Source organism: Giraffa tippelskirchi, chromosome 4, assembly GCF_054371585.1.
Source record: "Giraffa tippelskirchi isolate mGirTip1 chromosome 4, T2T-mGirTip1v1.2.pri, whole genome shotgun sequence".
Classification (NCBI taxonomy): Eukaryota; Metazoa; Chordata; class Mammalia; order Artiodactyla; family Giraffidae; genus Giraffa; species Giraffa tippelskirchi.
In genome coordinates this window covers 185598952-185624006 of record NC_137278.1, presented here as the reverse complement: position 1 = coordinate 185624006, position 25055 = coordinate 185598952, and the positions used below count along the sequence as shown (strand labels likewise).

Genomic DNA, 25055 nt, shown 5'->3' with positions numbered 1-25055 from the left:
TAGCACCCCTACAGTCTTCTGTCAGGCTCTTCATGTTTTCTGCTAAAATAAAAGTGCGATCCTCATCTTCTAACCACCAGCTGAAGAGACAGCATACTGAGATACCTCCTCAGGTGCCCAGTTGCATATTAAAGTAACATCACTTACTGGTATATATACTTTTTTTTTTGGCCACACCATGCAGCTTGTGGGATCTTAGTTCCCCTACCAGAGATCAAATCCATGACCTCAGCAGTGATGTGCGGAGTCCTAATCACTAGTCTGACAGGGAATTCTCCATATTTTTTTTTTTTAAATTAAGATATAGAGATCATGCTTTAATGCACATGTTAAGTTGGTTTAGGGGCTTCCCAAGTGGTCAAGAATCTACCTGCCAGTGCAAGAGACATAAGAGACAAGGGGTTCAGTCCCTGGGTCGGGAAGATCCTCTGCAGAAGGAAACACCCACTGCAGGGTTCTTGCCTGAAGAGTCCCACGGACAGAGGATTCTGGTGGGCTACAGTTCATGAGGTCACAACGAGTCGGAAACAGCTTAGCCAATAGACAAACAGCAGTAGCAGCTAAGTTGGTTCAAGCCTTGCTTAGTAGATTTTTTGAAGTGAAACTGGAGCACCTTGCATCGATCAGCTTTTCACAATGCTGAAGCAAAATCATTTTGATTAGTCACTGTGTTTGCAGTCGAGTCCTAATATCTGTCTGAAAGTGAAAAGGAATTTTTCTTTCCCTTTCTTTGAATTCTAAAGAGCCTCTCACTTTATGCTATTTTGAAAAGTGCCTTTTCTTGTCCTTGTGATGGGCTGACTCCTTCATTTACATCATTGCAAAGTGTTCACTTGATTTTTCCATAAATAAGCATTAGTTAGGAATTAATAAGTCAATCAGAAAGTTTCTTTTGAAAGAAGCTTTAGTTTGTCTCACCAAAAAAAGGCTCACTTTGAACGTCCCTGTAACAGAGTTCAGTGTTTTGGCACTTCGTACATCCAAAGTCTAATAACCATTATTAACAATATTCAAGAGAAATCTGATCAAATGCAAATTATTAGTGCATGGTTGAACAGTGTTCTCATGGTCAAAATTGATCATCTGTTTCAATAGCAAATATGAGATGTGGGTGTTCTGTCCAGCCAGTTTTCCCAGTCAGCTAACATCTGGTCCTCCTGAAAAACTTCTCCAACGTTGTCAAGTTTTCTTTGTAACTGTCCTGTCGTCTTCCTTGATGTGATCTGTGGTTCTCAAAGTAGGATTCATGGACCCTTAGGGAGTACCTGGGATTACCTGAGGGGACCCATGAGCCTTTCAGGGAGTCTCTGATAAGCTCAGAACTGTTTTTGTAATAATAATAATAAGGCATTGTTGATTGGGTAGTCGTTTTCCTACCAGTGCAAAAACACTAAAAAGTAGGTAAAAGCACTAGCGCCTTAGCCTGAGTCAAGGGAATGGCTCAGACTGTGTGAGTGGTCATTGTAATATTTCACTGTCACAGGTTTGCTGTAAAAATAGAGGAGCAATTTCACTGAATCCCCTGCATGAAACAGTAAAGGATAACTGTGTTCAGTCTTGACTGTTCGTTCCATAGTGTTTGTGTGATGAAATGGGAAATGTACTTAAAACACATCTATTGCACACCCAAGTACTAACGGTTGTCTCAGAGAAGAATGCTTGCATGGTTATTTGAGTTGCAAGCTAAACTAGCTCCTTTTTTTTTTTTCAGGTTCTAATGTTTTGTTTTGTTTTTTATTTATTTTTGACTTTGCTGACTCAGGCTCCACTCAGGCTTTCTCTACGTGTGGCGAGCAGGGGGGACTACTCTCTATTTGCAGTGCACAGTCTTCTCATTGCGATGGCTTCTCTCGTTGTGGAGCACAGGCTCTAGGACACAGGCTTCAGTAGTTGTGGCACACGGGCTTAGTTGCCCCGCAGCATGTGGGATCTTCGCAGACCAGGGATCAAACTTGTGTCCCCTGCATTGGCAGGCAGATTCTTAACCACTGGACCACCAGGGAAGTCCAGCCTCTAAGTTTTTATTAGCATGAGTTTTCAAAAACAAACATTCATACTAGTGTGGGGGTTGAAAGAGGGAGAAGAAGAAAGGGCAGGGAGGAGGAATTCTCCCCTACTGGTAATAAGGCTCCCAAGCTCATCCCATCATGGATCTCATAGTCCCCCAGAGACACACGGTCCTTAAAAATAATGAACCACTTCTTCAAAATGACCTTGTTCCGGTGGGTGCCAGATTGGGCTGTGATCAGCTTCTTGAGATCCTTGCTGGTGTCAGCAGCCCTGCGTTTAAGGCAGACCTTCTTCCTCAGATGGTCGTTGAAGCCAACCTCGATCATCCTGGCTGGAGCTCGAATTGCCTGGAACCAGCTGATGCCACAGCCTCCTCACTGGGGTGCAGAGCCTGGGCCCTTCTTTTTTAAAAAAAAAAAATATATATATATATATATACATAAAACACCGTTTTTACTTGAAAGAACGAATGACAAACTAGAGTTGTTCAGACTTGGTGTTTGACAGACACTTCCAGAGTGGAATCCTCGCCTGTCACTTCAAGGAACGCAGCCCACCGTGTTTGTCACCAATGACACCACTTGCGCTTTCAAGCAAAAATTAGAATTTGGGGATCTTGTACCTGCCTCTTTGAGCTTGACAGCTTTCTGGTGCTTAAAGATCAGTGATGGTATTACCAGATAGGAGCTGCTCATCTCATATAGTGAGAAACAGGTGCCAGCCATTGGAACATCTGCATATTTCACTGAGCCAGTATTTCCCACCTGACCTGTGTTTGATGTCACAAAACCATGGATGGGTAAAAGGTTCATTTGAAATGTGGACATCTGCAATTATCCCAAAAAAGCTATTCAAGTTCTCTTCCCTTTTCCAAATACCTGTATCGAAGGTGGATTTTCTTCATGTACTTCCCCTAAAAGAGATTATCACAACAGATTGAATACAGAGGCAGATAGGAAAATCTAGCCAGACATTAAAGAGATTTGCAAAACTGTAAAAGAACACGACTCTTGTCGCGAAAATCTTCTTTTAAGGACAGAAAGAGGGCTTCCCAGGTGGCGCTGATGGTACCCAGCCAACCCACCTGCCAACGCAGGAGACATAAGAGATGTGAGTTTGATCCCTGGATCGGGAAGATCCCCTGGAGGAGGGCATGGCAACCCACTGCAGTATTCTTGCCTGGAGAAACCCATGGACAGAGGAGCCTGACGGGCTACAGTCCATAAGGGTCTCATGGAGTCAGACACAACTGAAGTGACTTAGCAACCATGCAAAGCCATACAGGGATCCTGAGACCAATAAGTTTGAGAACCACTGAACCAAACGACTATATAGAATTATTCTGTCCATCAGAGTGTGTATTTTAGTCCTGAAGCTTTAGTATCTGTCCTTTCATAAGCACTAGTAGCAGTTTTAAATGGCATTTTATAATAGAGTTTTCATCACTGACATTGACCACAGAATTTATACCTTAACTTTATCTTCCTAGCACATGTACGTGCCTGACAGGAGGTCAATGCCAGCTGGCCTCACTTTACAGTCTGTTAGTCCCCAGAGCCTCCAAGGCAAAACGGTGAGTACGATATCTTTATTTACCATATCATGTTTTATTTATGTGCTGCTCATGATAGCATGTATCTGACACAGCTCTTAAGCTTGAGTTTTCAGAGAGGCGCCTCTCAGAGAAAAACCATTACCAGTTTTGTGGAAGAGATGCTCAGTGGTAGAGTTTGCAGCCATGTAGCCACATCAGTGTCTGCCTGATTCTTTTTCCCTAAATGTCTGACTGCCTCGATATAAGATGCTGTTTTCCACATTTACTGTATAACCTGGGAGGGTTTCTTTACTTCGTTGAATGTTAGTTTCCTCTTCCTTAAAACAGAAGCTGGAGTGGTTCATTAGGGGAACAAATCCAGTAAGAAACGCTGTGTGTGTAGTCAAACCACAGGCCTGGTAAGTTTCTCTGCTGAATTTTTATGTAGATTAACTACTTTAGAGCAGAAAAGAAACTGATTTACATATTTATACAGAGAGACTGTCCCAGATCCTAGGTTCAAGCAAATGCTTACTGTGAACAGTTCATAGTCAGTGTTATTTCCATTCAAATTGAGGAGTTATGCTACCAGAACACTGTTGCTCTTCAAATTAGTAAGAAAAGATAACTTCTCAAAATTTCATTGCATTCTTCTATCAGAGGAGCTACGCTTTAATATTAGTATTTAGTCTCAGTTTCTATGAAGATGCAGTGTGAGGACCGTATAGTTGTCCATTATTTAAAAGCCTTCTGTAACAGTCAAAACAAATTCATCTTACATTATTTCTCAAACATTTATTTCATCTCTTACATGCTTAGATATAAGGAAGATTTCCTGGTTTTAAAATACTTGTGGTTTACTTATTAAAGGCTCTGAATACTATCATACTTCTCTAAAACTAGGGAATTTTAACTGTTGGAATTTTTAAATATTGTGGATCTGATGGACATTAATCAAGCTCATGCTAAAGATCCTGTTGTGAGCTTTCCTCTTCTCCCTTGCTCCCTCTAGCGGCTGTTTAGGATAAAATCTATGTGTCACCGCCTCCTTTTGGAGGAGTCCCCTGAGCCTCTTTTTATTTTGCCTAAATCTAAATATCTGGCAAATCTGTTGGAATCGTTCATCCCTTTGAAAATCTCTTTAACTCCATAAATAGTAAACCAGAGTTTTAAGGTTTCTTCTTTTAGTATTTCTGTCAAATACCACTCTAGGTCTTAGACTGTCTAATCCCTTACCCCAGCCTCCCCTCTCTCTGGCAAGATCTCGAGAGCTTGGGGATATAGTGACAAGATATGAACTGTCCCTCAGCCGTGAGATCACAGCATGTGGCTGGCATCCGAGCAAAGGCAGTTCTTTGTTTTCTGTTAGGAAATATCTTTTTTAAGTTACACGCACACACGTTCTGTGACTGGTGAACAGGAGAGGCTGTTGTCTCATCTGCATAGATACTCACTTTTATCCTAAGGATCCAGTAGTAATGATGGTTTACTTTTGACATCTTTTTCCACCTGAAGGCAGTGACTTTCAACATAACTTCAAATAACAGTTAAAATTGATATGTAACAGATACAGGGTACTACACATGAAATAGATAAGCAACTATATAACATAGGGAACTATATTCAACGTCTTGTAATAAGCTATAAGGGAAAATAATCCGAATATATATATAACTGAATCGCCTTGCTGTATACCTGAAACTATCATAATATTGCAAATCAACTATACTTCTACTTCTTAAAAAATTATTTGTGTCTCTAAAAATTTTTTTTATATGGAAGATAAAGAGCAATAGCAAACAGAACAGAAGAGAGCAGGTGTGATGCTATGGTGCTGGCAAAGCAAGTCGGTCTTGGGAACAAGTTTTGGCTTGGACGTTTTCAGGGCACATTGCAACCCTTAAGTGAAGAGAGTCTCCCTGTGGACTCTGTGCGGTTTTTAATCATAACAAAGCTCAGAAAAAAACACTGAACACTATTTTATGGGCTGTAAGACTGTCGATGACCATACTTTACTGCATTTCTAATGAAGAAAAATACCTCAGATCGGCCTGTTGAGGAACTTTTATCTACCTTTGAAAGTTGATTCCCCGTCAAGGATCAGAATAACCAGTCAGGAACCGAAAGGTTCTATGCTCTCCTCCAAGCGTGGAAGGGGGGTTTGTGCACACATGGAAGCTTTCTACATGTAGTAAATATATTTTTTTTCCTTTAAAAAAATTTGGTATTTTGGTTAATACTAAATATCCTGTGAAAACACTAACAGTGACATTTAAAAATATGACTGGGAAGCAATTAATAGATCCCAGGTGCTAACTGAGCTTCATGATGTGAAGATGTCATCCACGTTTTACATGACTTTTATTTCTTTGCATTTACGTTCTTTTCTCTAAAATAGAGTGTTGGGCATGCAGGTATTGTTCTACTGCTGTAAAAGTCTTAGGTGCCATTTTTAAACATCTCATGAAAATACATTTTAATTATAGCTCTCATGTACAAACTGTTTTTTTGGCATTATGCTTTTTTATACTTAACGTTTGAATAGTCTCTCATGAGTTCTGAGAAAATGCCTGAATATACTGTTGTTTTGCTGTACCCTACCAAGTAACACTGTTCCTTCTATTTCTCTAGATATCTATGCATTTATGTAGAACCTATCATCATAGTGCCTAGGCGCTATGTTTGATGTCAGCCATAAGAGGAAACTTGCCAAGAAATCTTGGTTTAATATCTGTCACTTAAGACCACAATTAATCTGTTTTCCACTGTTTGGATTCTTAAATTGTACTCCTTCAGCCAGAGGAGCTTACGCTGCTGCTCATAAAGCTGAGACGGCAGCAGGCGGAGCTGAGTAGTCTCCGGGAGCACACTTTAGCACAGCTCATGCAGCTCACACTCGAGGCCCACAGCCCAAAGGTCAGCCCTAGAGCCGCGTGTCTGTGTGTCCGCTCTCGTCACTCACTCTGAGCCGCTCATCGTCAGTCGGTCCGGCCTGCATCATTCCCATGAGCACGAGCCATCCTACCATTGCGGGACCTCCTATTGACCCTTTGAGAACTCCTTTGGTCATACCTTATCAATGTGGGCTGGGTACGTTTCTTCTTAGCCTTCCGTCCACCCACTCACCCACCAAGTTTTGGTTGTGAGCGAGGAAAGGCAAACAAGACTGCAGAATAGCTTTGTCATCCACCAAACGCTGCGACTCCGGTGAACCAGATTGAAGAGTCCCATCATTTCCCATAAAGTAACCAGTGGCGAATTGATTGTCTTTCTAATAATGCTGCCTTTTCATTGTCAAAGATCAATTTCCTTGTGTTCTCGGTTTTTAAAATGAACACACGGAAACATTTCTCAAAGGGTTTAATAGCCTCTGGTTATAAACATCCCAAGAAGTAGTCCTCTATTGCAGAAAAGAATTAACGTGTCAAGTTTCTAACATGGAGTCTGCTAAAGCCATTTGAAGGATTTTTCTGCTTACTGTTTTCAGCTTATATGCATGTCTACGTAATTTCTTACAGAGCTAAGTGTGATTTTTTTTTTTTTTAATAGTAATAGAACATGTCATCTGTACCATTTACGGGGGGGTGGGGCATGTGTGTGAAAATTGTTGTGTTTTGTGACATAATAGGTGGTGGCAGACTACCTGTTTTTCCTGTTTCAAAACTGACTTTTTCATGAATTCCGCACCCTCTTTCTCTGTCCCTTTGTTTCTTGATTGACGTCTACTAGAATGAAATCCTTTCACATCACCTTCAAAGGAACACCATATATTTGGATCATCAGGTGGGATTTGAAGAATTTTTCTTTCTTATCGTACCTTACATTTTAATGTTTTTCAGTGTAGTACAATTTTCAGGCTACTCGGATATTTCAGACACTTTGAGTTAATAGCGTAACTTTTACAAGTGGCAGGCTTGATAAATCCTTTACCAGGGGAATTCAGGAATACCATAATAACCAGGTTAGAAAGGACAGTTGTGGAGATGAGGCAGGATACAAATGCTAGGTCTCTGGAAGTTGAGAGCCTGGACTCACTAGATTTCTTTATTCTTACCCCAAGAAAACTTGTACTTACTGGCTTATATCAGCTTGGAGGTGGCCTCATTAAAGAAATAGACACCCAGCTGTGAATGCCTTGTTGGAAGCCTAGGAGGAGATATGTGTGGTGGGCTCTGTATTCCCAAAAGGGAGGTTAAGGATGGGTGAAATGTGTGACGGAGATATTGTGTTGTTGTTCACCATTTTCTCCCAGTGTCAGTTTGATAGAGACCGACAGTTGAATTCTCTCAGTGGTGGTAGTGAGTGTGGTTGGTTAAGGTGAATGTTGAAAAGTGGAAGTTCATAAACAAGGACTGACACTCCTAAATGTTGGTGTTTATGGAATTCCCTGTTAATATTTAATTTTAATTTGATGAGAATTTTCAATATGTTCTTAAATAAAATTTTCTTCTAGTGAATGCTTTTTTTCATACAAGTTAAACTAAAACTTGCTTTAGCTTGTTTTCGAAATGTTTAAACTTGAATATTTTATCAAATGAAAGAAGTTACCGTGGAAAGTGTTATAAGAAATTATTTACATATTTATATTTGCCCTGTTCTGCTTGAAACAAAATAATAATGCACTGCTTTAAATTAGTTCTATTTAAAGAGAGATTTTGCATTAGGATAACCCTTGAAAAGACCTTCAGTCATATTTCTTTTAATTTTTGAAAGAAATACACTTTTGTTAATATATAACTTATTTTCCCACAAAATATTTTCATCCAGTTTTGCCCATCAGAATGCTTTAAAAATCAGCATTTCATGAATCCACATTTCGATCTTTACTCCAGAAACTGGTGCTATTAAATTTAACCACAGTGTACATTACATACGCTATCAGTAATAAAGACATGTTTGCCAACAAAATAGTAAGATAAGTCTTCCCTTAAAATTCCACACTGCCAGAAAGCTTCTAACATACATGGGAAATAGCTTTCTTGGAAGCTCCATTGTATATAAACCTAATGATAGTTCTGAAAAACAGTGGGATTCACAAAAAAATGAGGGTTAAAAACAGTGATATAAATATGAATCTAAAGTTATCTAGAATCTCTGGAAATAAACCTAGTGGTTTATTAATTTACTACGTACCTCATCAAATCAAATCTGCTATTGCAGACACATAGAACTTAAGCAGCTTTTGGGAAAGGGCAGGAAAGTATATGGAAATACCACCATTTGCACAAATGCCTCTCCTCATCCTCCTTTCCCAGGTTGAGCTGCTTCTTCCTTTGGCTTCAGTAGCCTAGATCTGGCTGAGGCTCTGTTCCCATCCTTTCTCCCTTGGCACACCCTGCCAGGCCTTTCCTGATGTGCCATGCTGACAGATGGCTTCTAAAATCTCAGCTTTCTAGACACAAGCCCTTGGCAGTCCGGTGGTTAAGACTTCACCTTCCAATGCAGGGGGTGTGGGTTCAATCCCTCCTCAGTGAGCTAAGATCCCACAGGCCTCTTGGCCAAAAAAAAAAAGGGTAAACGACAGAAGCAATATTGTAACTAATTCAGTGAAGACTTTAAAATGGTCCACATCAAAAAATGAAAGAAGATGGAAAAGGTCAGGAAGTGGGCTCTCCCCTCCACAGTGTGGAGGGAACATGACTCTGCCCACACAGTGGTTTTGGCAGATGGAAATGATCACAGACTTCTAGCCTCCAGAAATGTAAAAGAATAGTGTGTGTTGTTTTTTAATGAATTAGTTAATTAAAATTAAACTTTCAACTTTGTATCCCATCCTGTCTGTACTCTCAGCATGTCAGCAGAGCTTTTCCAGTGATTCACCTTTTTCTTAGATTAGATCCTGAAATAGCTGTCTGATTCCACTTCAAAAATTCATGTGATAGTGCAAAGAATTGTAGAGTTTGATTGTTTAAATGATGACTTGCAATGACTATTTCTGATGGCAAAAATTGGGCCATTTTTTGATAATAGAAAGTATATATAAAAACATGGTGAGGGCTTTGCCCAGAAACTCAGATATGCCTAAGTGTGTGTATTGTTAAGGGTTCCTAAAGAAAAATCTCTCTTTAAATAAATCAAAAAATTTTATGGTTTCAAATAATTGCATTTGATATAAATGAAATATTTATTTTTGAACTGTCCTATATTTTGTTTATATCAATAGTAAGGTTATTAAGTTATGCAGAAAGGTTATCAAGTTATGTAGAAAGAATTCTTGGTAATTTTGATCATAATGAAATTTTTCAGCTCAAACATTTCCAGCTTTTAATCTTGTTACTGCCAGTAGCCAATTTTACATGACCAGGTAAATTTTTATAGGCATTATTGGTTGCCTGGGTTCATAAACTAACTCACCAGTTTTATATGATTGTAAATTTGAAAGTAGATTTTAACACCTTAACGTCAGAGGCTCTGGTCACATTTTACAGACTATATATCATACCAAAAGAATGTGTACTGATTGATACTCTTTCAACACTTGTTCTGCTTGCCCAAATAAATCATCAGAATAACCTAAGGCCAATTTTTAATTGATTTAAATTCTCTTAATCCCTAGCGTTATTCATGAAAAATAGAACCAAACTGTAGTCGCTAAAGCGCTTCTAGGTAAATTCATTTCTGATATTATAACAAATAAAAATACCTTATCTGAAATTCTAAAAATTTACATATTATACAGTCAATCCCAAACTCTTAACTTCTGGTGCCATATCACCATTATGAAGACAAGTCATTTACTGGAGTGTTTTTAAAAATAGCAAAAACTGTACTAATTATATGGTAGAATTTTCTCCTGCTTTCTGTTTTACTTTGAAGTACACTATCACAGTTTGCTTATGTTTTTATAGCCCAGTTAGTAGACTGTTCAAAGCCTATATTTAATAAGGTAAGCCTAGGTTTATTTGTCATTTTTATGAATTTTTAGATATCAAAGCCCTAACATGTAATCTGTGAACATACAATAATCCCAACTAGATACTTGATTTAGAAAATGAATAAATACATAATGTAATAGTAACTTATTTTCTTCTCATTTAACTTAGTTATCGTTGAACATTAGAGAAACTTTTGGTTACAATTTAAGTGAAACTTGACAGTTTGATCCTAAAATACATCTATGGAATGGATTTGACATTGACTTTTCCCTTGTTTATTTCTCTAGCTACCAGAATATGGGGGGTGGGGGGAGGGGCAAGGAAAGCCATAAATAACATCTTGCAATGACCTCTACTTGCCAGGAATTTGGAAGTAAATTTGAGACTATCAGCAACTGTAATGATATCTCCTCTTGAAGAGTTCTTTGACAATGAGGGAAAAGAGACTCTTGATATATTTTCCTTTTTTCTCAGAACAGGACAAATTGAGCTTGAATTTTAGAACTATGCCTTTGAACCTTTACTTGATGGTTAGGAGTTCCTGATGTTTTCATAGAGCCAGATGTACATCATCTCTTTGAAGCCAGAGTAACAGGTTTCCACTGAAGCTTACTGTAGTCAACTTTCTGCTTGTCAGCTGGAGTGTATGTCTCTGCTTCACCAGGCCTAACATGGGTATAGGGACTTCATTTTCTTCATCTTGTCCCTTACAAGGATTCCCTCCCTTGTCTAGTTCTTGGCTCCTGTCGTATGGACCAGGACTGGTTGGATTGAGCCCAGGAGTGAAGCTGGGGTTGTAGAAACTAGAGCAGGAGCTGGGGAGAGGGAACGAGGCAAGACCTCTGTGAATGCAGAGGTAGAGCAAGAACTGGTGCTTATTATTTGTTCAGTCGTGATGGGAGGAGTAATAGGATTGGGGAAGTTAGGACATGTTGCCATTCCTTCATCTGTCTTCTTCTTTCCCTTTGCTTCTTTCTTCCTCACTTGCTATTTCCTTCTTTTTCTGCTGGTGATCGAAGAGCAATTAGGGAGTTTCTGCCAGTTTTCCATGTAGGCCATGGTAACAGAAAATGAAATGCTTCAGAACTGAGATGAAGCGATAATGTAGGTAGGAGTGGACCAGAAGGATCTAGAGGCTTGGAGCAGCACTTCGGAGACCTTTTGCAAGCATGCTGCCCGCTGGTGAGTGACCTTGAGCCTATACCAGCCCTCTTTCCCCACCTCCTCCCCCCAGCACTCCAGTGGCCAGCCTCCCTGTTTTAGAAAACCTGATAGAATAAACGGAGTTTGACTCCTGCTGATGCATGCTTTGCTTGTGTCGGTGGTGTAGCAGATGATTTTTTCATTTTTTAAACATAAAATGTTAGCATCGAATGTGCTTTCACAAATGACCTTTAAAATGATGACATTCCACCCTTAACCCCTCTCCCTTCAAGATCACTATAGTTAATTGCATCAGAAATACCTGCATGAACACCGGAAAGGGAGGGACAGCCACATCTGTGTTGAGGATTGCCTATTCCCAGTGTACTCAAAAGTTCTTCATGAAAAGAAATATGACTCTGCTAGTCATTTTATAACATTCATTTGTCCTTACCCAGCTGGAGCTGTCTCCTCCCCACCTGGAACATAACTAAATCATTTCTGAATTTAACATCAAATAGTATATTCTTTAACACCAGATGGCTAAACCTTATCCTCAAATTTTCATGGAAAAGCTGGAAGTTTCTCATGAAAAACCAGTTCGCCAAAGTACAGAAAAAGAAAAACACAAGTCATGAATACCTGTGGTGTTCTTGTTGCATGAAAGGGTTTGCAAGGCAAAAGCTCAGTCTTTCTTTTTTAAAAAATTTATTTAGTTTTGGCTGTGCTGGGTCTTTGCTGCTGTGAGGGCTTTTCTCTAGTTGCAGTGCGGGGCGGGGGACAGTGGTTCCTCTCTGGGAGCAGCATGCAGACTTCAGTAGTTGTGGCTCCTGGACTCTAGAACACAGTCTCAGTTGTCGTGGTGCACAGGCTTAGTTGCTTTGTGGCATGTGGAATCTTCCCGAATGGACCAGGGATTGAACCCCATGTCTCCTGCATTGGCAAGCAGATTCTTTACAGATTCTTTACCACTGAGCCACCAGGGAAGCCCTCAATCCTTCTTTTATCAGGACTTTTTTTTTTCTATTTAGGCATGATCAAATGCTTATGAGGAAGTAAGAGTCTTTTATTATACTGTCGTGGTCTGGGTGTGGGTTGGAAAAGAATTTCCAGACATGAAACAGAATGAGAGGGAAATAAAGTTTATTAGAGTGGGAGATGCTGTTAGAACAGTGGGCCAGCTCAAGGGAGAACTGACATTGAACAGGGGTCTTTAGTCCACTTTTATACCTAAGGTGCAAGGAGGGGGGGTCTTGTGGGTCATTTGCTGATTGGATGAGGCACATATACTGGGTGGAGGGAAGAGTAAGGTAGGAGGGGAGACAGGTGATACTGCTCAGAAGGACTTGAAACCCATTAATAGATACAGCATGGGGGAGGGAAGGAAGATAAGGGTCTGGTTTTTCCATTCCTGCATTCCAAGACCGGAGAAGGCAATGGCAACCCACTCCAGTACTCTTGCCTGGAAAATCCCATGGGCAGAGGAGCCTGGTAGGCTGCAGTCCATAGTGACTTCACTTTCATGCATTGGAGAAGGAAATGGCAACCCACTCCAGTGTTCTTGCCTGGGGAATCCCAGGGATGGCGAAGCCTGGTGGGCTGTCGTCTATGGGGTCGCACAGAGTCGGACACGACTGAAGCAACTTAGCAGCAGCAGCAGCAGCATTCCAAGACCCTCCTTTGTTTTATCTGCTCTTTCGTCCTTGGGTCACCACATTAACCTCTAAAACATCTGGACGAGTACACTGAAGTTTCTATAATGTGAAAGTTTGGTAGTAGCATTCAGATTATATAATGTAGCCCTTTTATAAATACTAATATTTTGTGACCCATGCGCCAAAACTACTAGTGACTTTTGGAAGAAGTCTGACACCCTATTATTGGTTGCTGTGGACATCCCTCATCTGCATGCTTTCTATATGCTTTCAAGAAACCACAAAAACAGGAACTCTGACCACTTCTAAACATACTTATGCCAAGGGAAATGCAAAAAGGAATAGTTAACCGGGTGTATGTAATTGGTACTGAAACCATTCAAGGTAAAAAATCTCAGAGTACTTTCTTGCATCTTGTTCTTTGTGTTCATGAAAAACAGGGAAGAAATGCTAACAAGATGACTGAAAAGATTCTTGATGGCTTTCATTGTTGGCCATTCAGCACCTTTATTCCATTGAGCTATTAAGTAAGATCCCATTTTCTCTAATATTTGAAGGGATCCTAGAGCTTCTATTTTTAGGAGTGATCGAAAGCTCCAGGGGGTAATCTTTCCAGGGGATATAGAAAAGGCATTTGGAAAAAGCAAGCTAAGGAAACGGGAAAATTGAAAATATATTATTTAGCACATACTGACCCAAATTAATTATGTGGTATAGAACATCAGTATTTTCTTGTGCCTTGCTGTTCAGGGCAGTCCTCTCTCTCACATACCCCATTTCTCTTTTTTTCTCTTTCTGTCTCTCCCTTCCTCTGCATATTTGATCATAGTAGTGGTAGGGAGAGGGAGATGTCACCGAGAAATATCTTAACCAGGATATGACATCATAATCAGTTCACTCTCTCAGTCATGTCCGACTCTTTGCAACCCCATGGACTGCAACATGCCAGGCCTCCCTGTCCATCATCAACTCCCAGAGTTTACTCAAATTCATGTCCATTGAGTCGGTGATGCCATCCAACCATCTCATCCTCTGTCATTCCCTTTTCCTCCCGCCTTCAGTCTTTCCCAGGATCAGGGTCTTTTCAAATGAGTCAGTTCTTTGCATCAGGTGGCCAAAGTATTGGACTTTCAGCTTCAGCATCAGTCTTTCCAATGAATAGTCAGCTCTGATTTCCTTTAGGGTGGACTCTTAATGGCAGAATATAAATAAATGGACAGTGTGTAGATTAGAATTTAGAATGTGGAAGTGTCTGTGTGTCAGTACGCTGACCTCTTGGCCTATCTGATGCTTCCGCATTACTATCACGGTTCTCCTGTTTCTTTCAGTGATGCATCTGTACCTATTTGCTGTTTTCACCCATCTCAACCCTAATTTTACGGAAGTGACTGGTGTCGTGGTGTCCTCTCATCTGAACATTCATCTACTCAACATTTAACTCGTTTTCTGTTATTTTTCATCTCTAGCCCCTGGATTTCTCCCAGAAAGCAGAGCCTGTGATATGGGCTTCCTTGATGTGGGCTTGTTTGCAGGAAGTTTTACTTTTGAGAAGTAATCCCAAGGTACAGGAGTAAAGAGAGTGAGCCGGGAAGGTGGGAATAGCTTATCAACTGCCAGAAGCAACTCGGACCTCCTCTGATACTTGTTGACAAACAGATAGAAATCCTGTGGACTTACCAGCTGACCTAGAGAAGAGGGCAGCATTTGTATTTGCTCCCATCCTTCACTGACCAAAGTTGCCCCTTGAGACCAGCTCTTGCATACACTGAGGTTACGCATACATGAGTGCCCGGAGGTTCTCATAACACCCAGCAAGGGCTGAAACAAGAGACGTGGAGAGGGTGCACAAAGGGTGTCTAAAACACCTCTCTCTGCAGTCCCCATTGTGTAGTTCTAGTTGATCAAAGAAATCGCCATTTGGAAGCTCTGCCTTCGGTACATCTCCTGTGTGTCCAAAATTAAGGCTGTCATCTTGATCCCTCAATTCCCTGACCAAAAAAAAACTGAGAACAGAAATGGTTCAAAACACTGGTCCCCTTTAACCCCATTGATGTCACAAACATTTATTGAACATATCATCCTCAGGGAAGAACTTGATGAACTTGAGAAGGATCAGGACCTTAGCTTTAGCTCTTTGCTTAGACATAGAACTTGAAGTGATTGAAGTCCCCAAGAGAACAGAGGAAAGTCTTTGCCAGCTATGTCTGGGGCAGCCTCTCCCAACCTGGTGGGTGAAAAGGAAGACAATTAGCAGGCTACCTGAAAGGCCCCTGGAGTTGTATTCTACGCTCATATTAAAGCTAAAAATGCATTGAAACTGGAGTTAAAAGTGCTTTAAAAACACTTGACTGAAAATGGTTCTATATGACTCTGCCGAACTATCTGAACAGATTGTACTGTAACTGATACATAATATCTGCATGGTATTGAGTGCGGATCATAAATGCTACCAAAACACATTACACCTACTAAGCTCCTCAGTACCATTTAGTTGCCAAATCCTGGCTGTACTTAAACCTGCCACATTGTCTTTCAGCTAACTCAGGAAACTTCAAACTCCCTGTTCCCCACAAAATTGAATCTTCTTGATGTGTCACGCAGGCCCTCATTTCATCACAAACGTCTCCTCCCCCATAAACGCTTTTCTCCAGTGACGCATCATTTCTCAGATGCGGCAGAAGCACCCCATTTTCTTTACCATGCACCTGTCCAGCATCTGTCCATCCTAATAGCTTGTATCACTTCACGGTTGTCAAAGTTCTGACACATACCATGTCCCACCTGCCTCTCATACCCCCTTCGGCAATGTGTGGCCAGTTATTCTTATCCCCATGCAATAAGGTTGAAATGACTTGTCCAAAATCACAAAACTAGGATGAATACCTTGTATTAATGAATTTTCTTTCTTTCTTTTTTAAAATCTGTTTTACTTCCTTCAAAATCAATAGAGTTCTCGTACCTGAAATAGTTCTGTTTCAGGTTGCTGATCTTTATTACCTGACAAGTATCAGCTCCTGGTTATATAACTGGTTATTTTCCTATCTACCAAGGTAAATTCAGCTTTCAGAGTATCTTAATGATGTATAACTAGTTTTATAAAGATAAAAGATTTAATTTTAAAGATTCTTCTCCAAATAATTTGCTATTAGTAACCTTTAGCTTAATAAAACTGTAGTATTTCTATATGTATCTTTATATGTTTTGGAGAAGAAAATGGCAATTCATTCCAATATTCCTGCCTGGAAAATCCCACGGACCGAGGAGCTTGGCAGGCTACAGTCCATGGGGTCACAAGAGTCAGACACAACTTCTCAAGTACCACCACCATCACCGCCGCCACCAAGACAGGAAAATGAAAACAATAGTTCCCCACCCCTCCTAAAATGCATAATATTTATACAGTTCCACAATTTATTTACAAAAGCTAGTATTTTATAACCCAATTATTGTGACTCTTGTTTGCTTCTATCTTATGTTAATTTTTTTTTTTTTCCAGAAAATTCATTCAGCAGAGATTTATGGAGCTCAGTGTCAGGCAGGATGTTAGAGCTTATAAGGTAGAATTATAAATGGTTTTCAAAGCTCAGGAAGGAAATAAAGTTGAGCATAAATGCCAAAATCTTTTCTGGGATCAACCTAAGTATGTGATTATGTAGTTAAAACATAAGCTGATAAATCTTTGAATTAATGGTAGGAATTCTGTTAGTGCCAACTTTAACTCAATAGGAATGCGATTGCTATTAATAAAGCCCAGATCCTGTATCTAGAGGATATTTTAATTTTGATTTAAAGCTCAAATATATTTTAGAATAGATTTACCCATTGGCCAACACAAATACTTTTTTTTTTCCCCTAACAGAGATGATGTAAGATTTTGACTTTGGGAATGTTTTGTTCCTTCAAAATAGTATCGTTTTGGGACTTCCCTGGTGATCCAGTGGCTAAGACTCCAGGCTCCCAATTCAGGGGGCCCAGGTTCAATCCCAGGTCAGGGAACTAGATCTCACATGCCACCCCTGAAGATCCCACATGCTGCAACTAAGACCCAGTGCACCAAATTAGAAAAAAAAAATATATCATTTTATGGTATCATTTTGCAAAATGCTTGCAAGGAAGAGAAATATATGACCATTTCAAACATCTTATCCACAATAAAGCATTTTTACAAAATGTATTTTGAGTTATTTTCATATTTTCAGTTTCCTATGGATACCAGGAATAAAGATGGTGTCATCAGATAATAGTACATTACTTAAAGGAACAGTATTTTTTTTAAGTTATTAATCAAGGAAAACAGGCTGGTTCATGTTGATATATGGCAGAAATCAACACAATATTGTAAAACAGTTATCCTCCAATTAAAAAACTTAAAAAAATATTCTCCAAGGGGAAGCAAAGGAAAACAGATTTAAGCCACTGAAGCAAAAATCAGATCTATAAAATGTATCCTGTAGCCAAAAGGATTTTAATTAAAAAAAAATTCTTAAAAGGCCCATAGATGAAAAAGGATGACACTGTAATTTGTAAATTGTTTAGAAAAGTACAAATTTAGAAAATTCCAAACAATTTACGTATATAATTTATGTAAATTGTAGATTGTTTAGAAAGACATTAGCCTAGACCTTAAAAGTTTCCTTGAAATATACCACAGGTATGTATCTCAAAATGGTGACTTAAAAAATTCAGCAGTTTAACTAAGGTTGTGAGTATAGAGATTGCCCTCCTTTTGTTCTGCTGGATTAGGGGTATTTTCATAATATGCCTCAATAAGTAGATCTTATTCCTGAAGCCAGTACTTAGAGTCAGTTTAAAAATGCTCTTTTTTTTCTTTCAGGGGAATGTCAGATATGACTCCTGTGTTAGTGTCCCAGTTTGCTTTCTCTTTTTCTTTCTTTCTTTCTTTTTTTTTTAAATCTATCTTTCTCCCTTAAAGAAAAAGAGGATATATTATATAGTCTAGCTGCATCTTTTAAAGCACCATTGAATTTTTTCTGAATATATGTAATAGTAATACTTTGCCAAAGTTCTACCTTTAGAAACCACATACAGCATGAACCGTCTGTTCTGATTGCTTTAAAATTTCCAAAGTAATAGACCTCCATACTTTGCCCCGTTGGTTATGAAAAGACTTATTTACATTCTTCTATTTAAAAAGTCACTTCAGATTTTCCTGCTTCCTGTTAAACAATGAGCAGCTTCTATAGGTAGTCATACCCTTCAATCTCAGGTTCTGGGACTTTCAGCTGTGCCTGGAATGAGAGTGGAAGGCATTTGCGTTGTCATTATCCAAATGACCTGTTTATAAAGGCCCCTGCAATCCTCACAGCTTCACCCCCCGGGCATGTCAAATTCTTTAGCCTTTTATTTTTGCCACACATCTTAAGAGTTTATTGATCTAGACACAGGAGGACATTCTTGAGAGATGGATTCTTTGGTGATTAGGCTATCAGGGTTTTGGGCTATTGTTAAGACAGAGTCCCAACTTAAAAATCCTTTTTTCTAAAATGCCATTAAAAGCTCAGGAAAAGTCCATTTTCCATTTAGATGGAAAATGACTGCACAGAAATGGGTCTTCTCATTGGTTATCAGTGAAGGACAAAAGCTCTGTAGGGTGGCTGGAAATCATCCAGACTGATTGCCCCCACCCCGCAAAAAAGGAGAAAGCTGTTAGTGCAGAATTCAGACTCAGGGAACCTCCATTTACTAGACAGAGCTTGAGCAAACGTTTTCCCTTCTGAGAATGAGATCCAAATTTAGGGGAAAATTATACTTAACTGTGCCAGTCTAGAATTTCTAGGCTTACTGTCCAGTATAATAGCCACTAGCCCATATGTGGCTATTTAAATTAGCTACATATTTAGAAAAGTAAAATTCATCTCCTCCATCACACTAGCCACATTTCAAGGGCAGAAGAGCCAAAGAGCATTTAAGCCACGACTTAACTACTTATACATAAAGGGGGATTGGGAAATTAATCTTCCCAAGGACAAATTATATGAATGATTGTCCTGCCTTTGCTCACTGCTAGTCCTTCTCCTTCCTGACTCTCCCTCTAAAATTATTCAGGAGCATTTATCTTCTGACTTATGGCATACTGATCCTTCTGCAATCCTAGCTGGTCTAGTTTCTGTAGCAATAGATATTTTTAAACAGGTATTTGAAGTTGCTAGGATAATAGAAAAACAGGCAGTTGGAAATTGAATTCTTAGTAATACCCTCAGATCTCAGTGGATTCTGCTGAGCCCACTGATAATAAAGCGATTCAATTGATTTTTTAAGGGGGTGAGGTCTTTTAATGCTGTATTTCATACAAAAACAAGAATATTTTAGTCTCCATGCAATATACTTGTGTTTAGATCACTAGTTTGGAATTTTTCATCTTTTGATAGTTGCACAGATATCTTGACCAACATTTAGTACCAGCTTATCAGGACCTTGAAAAAATTCCTAATTGGTGATGGTTGAATTGATCCTCAGTTACTTAAATTAGTACTGGGGCAGGATCGCGGTTCTCATGCCTGATTTCCTGTCAGAACTACCACTGGATCTTTAGCAAGACAAAAATAAAAGTACAATTCACAAGGACTTCTGCACCCCAGCTGCCAGAGCCCCTCTCCCCAACTCTGCATGTTTTTAAAACTCCACAGGTGATTTATTTTTCCCCCTCAGTCAGGTTTGAGAACTACTAAGATAATGACAAGGAACACCAAAGAAAAAGGAGACATCTGGGTTTTTTTTGAAACATCAACACCATCGTAGTGCTTTCTGGCCTTTTTCATATATAGTACACATAGGAAAGTGACAGTAGGGAGTTCCCTAGTGGTGCAGTGGCTAAGACCCCGTGCTCCCAACACAGGGGTCCTGGATTCCATCCCTGGTCGGGAACTAGATCCAAGAGAAGAAGGACAAGATCTGTACACACCTTGACAGAAACTGGAGGCCATGCTTTGGGGGCATATTAGGCCCTCTAAGGACTAAGGTGGTGTCTGTCTCCACACACCTGGAACCCTTTCCCAGCCCACAGGTGTCTATTGGAAAGCTGCTCATGATCCTACCAGCTGTGGCATAAGTTGCATAGAATTGTGTTGAGTAGGTGGGTTCTTAACCACTGGACCACCATGGAAGTCCCAGTGATGGGTTTTTAATCAAGATATTTCCAACAGTAACATCAAAATGCTCTGTATTCATACTTGCCCAAAATGCCTCAAACCTGAGAAAGAGAATAGAGTTAAGTATCAAATTTTCTAGGTAGTTTTTGTAAACGTTTGGACTGATACATTTCAAGTAAAAATATGTGTTTTTGTTGTAAACAGACATATATTGGCACCACCTGAGTGTATTTCCAAGATATTTCCATTTAGATTTTCTTATTTATTGCTGAAGTGAGTTATGAAAATAGTGTAATGCCCGAATCCTGTGTTCTCGTTTTTATTATTGTAAAACAATGGACCTTTCATAATGCTTTATAATTTTGCAATTAACTGGAACCCAAACCTGTATTAGCTTTCACTTCAAAGAAGGAATTATAGCAGGAAGCGAAGCATTTAACTCATTTCCAAGTAAATTATTAAGCATCCCCCACATACTAATTAGTCTTTCTCTTGCTCTGATTCCTTAAAACCAAAATACATCAGCTATTAGAAGCAGTTCCTTAATGCTGCCTAGGGTTCTTGTAGTAAGAGAATTACTGGATAGTCCTTTTGTTTTTGTCTTTTAAAGAACTTAAGCATGAAATTCCAAGGTCTCATAAAGCATTGTAGTTTTTGTTTTTAGGTCATATTGCACTGCTTTAATTTGAAAGCTGTTGTATAAAGTTCACATAGCAAAAACTAAGTAGAATGTGCTGTTTCAGTGTAAGTTATAGAAATGGTCATTTTCTGTGTATTAAAATCTAGATATTTTGTGACACAAATCAACCTATCTGTGAAACAGACTCACAGACGTAGAGAACAGACTTGTGGTTGCCAAGGGGGAGAACGGTGTCTGGAAGGGATGGATTGGGAGTTTGGGGTTAGCAGATGCAAACTAGTATATATAGAATGGATAAACAACCATTAATATGTAGCACAGGGAACCGTTAATATATACAATATCCTGTGATAAACCATAATGGAAAAGAAAAGAAAAAGGGTGAATATATAAACAAATCATATTGCTGCACAGGAGAAACTAACGCAACATTGTGAGTCAAGTATGTTTCAATAAAATAGAGAGAGAGATAGAGACGTTGATAGGTAGATAGTTTTCAGAGGTGATTTGGTAAAAGAAACCACTAGCCTATCTCTAGGATTATTAGGAGCAAAAACAGATCAAGTATTTCCAATTCAATGATATGCAGAGAGTAAAGGTTCAATCAGGTTATTAAAATTGTTTCAGTTCAGTTCAGTTGCTCAGTCGTGTCCGACTCTTTGCAACCCCATACACTGCAGCACACCAGGCTTCCCTGTCCATCACCAATTCCCGAAGCTTGCTCAAAATCATGTCCATCGAGTCGATGATGCCATCCAACCATCTCATCCTCTGTCGTCCCCTTCTCCTCCTGCCTTCAATCTTTCCCAGCATCAGGATCTTTTCCAATGAGATAGTTCTTCCTATCAGTTGGCCAAAATATTGGAGCTTCAGCATCGGTCCTTCCAGTGAATATTTAGGACTGACTTCCTTTAGGATGGACTGATTGGATCTGCTTGCAGTCGAAGGGAGCCTCAAGAGTCTTCTCCAGCACCACAGTTCAAAAGCATCAAATCTTCGCTGCTCAGCTTTCTTTACGGTCCGATTCACAGATCTGGAAAAACGATAGCTTTGACTAGATGCACCTTTGTCGGCAAAGTAATGTCTGTGCTTTTTAATATGCTGTCTAGGTTGGTCATAGCTTTTCTTCCAAGGAGGAAGCATCTTTTAATTTCATGGCTGCAGTCACCATCTGCAGTGATTTTGGAGCCCAAAACAATAAAGTCACCCACTGTTTCCACTGTTTCCCCATCTATCTGCCATGAAGTGATGGGACCGGATGCCATGATCTTAGTTTTTTGAATGTTGAGTTTTAAGCCAGCTTTTTCACTCCCCTCTTTCATCTTAATCAAGAGGCTCTTCAGTTCCTCTTCGCTTTCTGCCATAAGGGTGGTGTCATCTGCATATCTGAGGTTATTGATATTTCTCCCAGCAATCTTGATTCCAACCTGTGCTTCTTCCAGCCCAGCATTTTGCATGATGTACTCTGCATATAAGTTAAATAAGCAGGGTGACAATATACAGCCTTGACGTACTCCTTTCCAAATTTGGAACCAGTCTGTTGTTCCATGTGCGGTTTTAACTGTTGCTTCTTGACCTGCATACACATTTCTCAGGAGGCAGGTAAGGTGATCTGGTATTCCCATCTCTTTAAGAATTTTTCACAGTTTGTTGTGATCCACACAGTCAAAGTCTTTGGAGTAGTCAATAAAGCAAAATGGATGTTTTTCTGGAACTCTCTTGCTTTTTTGATGATCTACCAGATGTTGGCAATTTGATCTCTGGTTCCTCTGCCTTTTCTAAATCCAGCTTGAACATCTGGAAGTTCTTTGTTCACATACTGTTGAAGTCTCGCTTGGAGAATCTTGAGCATTACTTTGCTAGTGTGTGAGATGAGTGCAATTGTGCAGTAGTTTGAGCATTCTTTGGCATTGCCTTTCTTTGGGATTGGAATGAAAACTGACCTTTTCCAGTCCTGTGGTCACTGCTGAGTTTTCCAAATTTGCTGGCATATTGAGTGCAGCACTTTCAACAACATCATCTTTTAGGATTTGGAATAGCTCAACTGGAATTCCATCACCTCAACTAGCTTTGTTCGTAGTGATGCTCCCTAAGGCCCACTTGATTTCAGACTCCAGAATGTCTGGCTCTAGGTGAGTGATCACACCATCAAGGTTATCTGGGTCATGAAGATCTTTTTTGTACAGTTCTTCTGTGTATTCTTGCCACCTTTTCTTAATATCTTCTGCTTCTGTTAGGTCTGTACCATTTCCGTCCTTTATTGTGCCCATCTTTGCATGAACTGTTCCCTTGATATCTCTAATTTTCTTGAAGAAATCCCTAGTCTTCTCCATTCTATTGTTTTCCTCTATTTCTTTGCATTGATTGCTGACGAAGGCTTTCTTATCTCTCCTTTCTATTCTTTGGAACTTTGCATTCAGATGGTTGTATCTTTCCTTTTCTCCTTTGCCTTTGGCTTCTCTTCTTTTCTCAGCTATTTGTAATGCCTCCTCAGACAACCGTTTTGCCTTTTTGCATTTCTTTTTCTTGGGGATGGTCTTGATAACTGCCTCCTGTACAATGCCACGAACCTCCGTTCATAGTTCTTCAGGCACTCTGTCTATCAGATCTAATCACTTGAACATGTTTGTCACTTCCACTGTATAATTGTAAGGGATTTGATTTAGGTCATACCTGAATGGTCTAGTGGTTTTGCCTACTATCTTCAATTTAAGTCTGAATTTGGCAATAAGGAGTTCATGATCTGAGCCACAGTCAGCTTCCGGTCTTGTTTTTGCTGACTGTATAGAGCTTCTCTATCATCAGCTGCAAAGAATATAATCAATCTGATTTTGGTGATGATCATCTGGTGATATCCATGTGTAGAGTTGTCTCTTGTGTTGTTGGGAGAGGGTGTTTGCTATGACCAGTGCGTTCTCTTGGCAAAACTATATTAGCTTTGCCCTGCTTCATTTTGTACTCCAAGGTCAAAGTTGCCTGCTACTCGAGTTATCTCTTGACTTCCTACTTTTGCATTCTAGTCTCCTGAGATGAAAACGACATCTTTTTTGGGTGTTTGTTAGTTCTAGAATGTCTTATAGGTCATCATAGAAACATTCAACTTCAGCTTCTTTGGCATTAGTGATTGGGGCTTGGACTTAGATTTCTGTGATATTGAATGGTTTGACTTGGAAAGGAACAGAGATCATTCTGTAATTTTTGAGATTGCACCCAAGTACTGCATTTCAAACTCTTGTTGACTATGAGGGCTACTCCATTTCTTCTAAGGGATTCTTGCCCACAGTAGTAGATTTAATGGTCATTTGATTAAATTCACCCATTCCAGTCCATTTTAGTTCAGTAATTCCTAAAATGTTGAGGTTCACTCTTGCCATCTTCTGTTTGACCGCTTCCAATTTACCTTGATTTGTGGACCTAACATTCCAGGTTCCTATGCAATATTGTTCTCTATAACATTGGAGTTTACTTCTATCACCAGTCACATCTACAACTGGGTGTTGTTTTTGCTTTAGTTCCATCTCTTCATTCTTTCTGAAGTTATTTCTCCACCCACAAAATATAGAACAGTTATACCAAAGAAATTCTCTCACTGTTAAGAAAGTTATAGGACCCACAACAGATTTCCCAACCTGGGGATCCGGCAAAGGGACAGACAACCCCCAGGGAATTTGACTTTGGAGGCCAGTGGGATTTGATTATAGAACTTCCACAGGACTGGGGAAACAGACTCTTGGAGGGCACAGACAAAGCCTTGTACACACCAGGAGCCAGGAGGAAGGAGCAGTGACCCCACAAGAGACTGAGCCAGACTTGTCAGTGAAATTGTTTAATGGGGACGAAACTCCTATTGTGTGAGATCTTGAGTGTTGTGTTTAGCTGCCCTCAGCCATTGCATGCTACATACAAGGGGACTGCCACCATGTACAGGACCACTCCTCTGTGCACATCATTCTTAGAAGCCCACTACCCAGGCATCCGAGCAGCCCTTGGTCAGGTGGGTGTGATGCCCAAGGGAATTCTGAAATGGTCCCCCAGCTTCTTCTTTCTGTAGATAGACTTACCCACCTCTCCAACTTGAGTGAGATGAGA

At 39.8% G+C, this 25055-nt stretch overlaps 1 protein-coding gene and 1 pseudogene across 14 annotated transcripts in view; one reads left to right on the top strand and one right to left on the bottom strand.

The window, feature by feature from the left end:
• The window catches only part of PLEKHA5 (pleckstrin homology domain containing A5), a 256829-nt gene that overhangs the window by 179575 nt on the left and 52199 nt on the right, over positions 1 to 25055 (top strand). For 5 of the 14 annotated variants that reach the window (XM_081592278.1, XM_081592277.1, XM_081592275.1 and 2 more), the window contains 3 exons: positions 3500 to 3583; positions 6341 to 6460; positions 7274 to 7327. In XM_081592278.1, the coding sequence (XP_081448404.1) occupies positions 3500 to 3583; positions 6341 to 6460; positions 7274 to 7327 (258 nt within the window). The remainder of the gene's footprint in view (positions 1 to 3499; positions 3584 to 6340; positions 6461 to 7273; positions 7328 to 25055) is intronic. The other 9 variants (XR_014082634.1, XR_014082633.1, XM_081592282.1 and 6 more) reach the window with 2 other exon arrangements.
• LOC145544590 (ubiquitin-like protein 5 pseudogene) lies at positions 1089 to 2336 on the bottom strand (annotated as a pseudogene).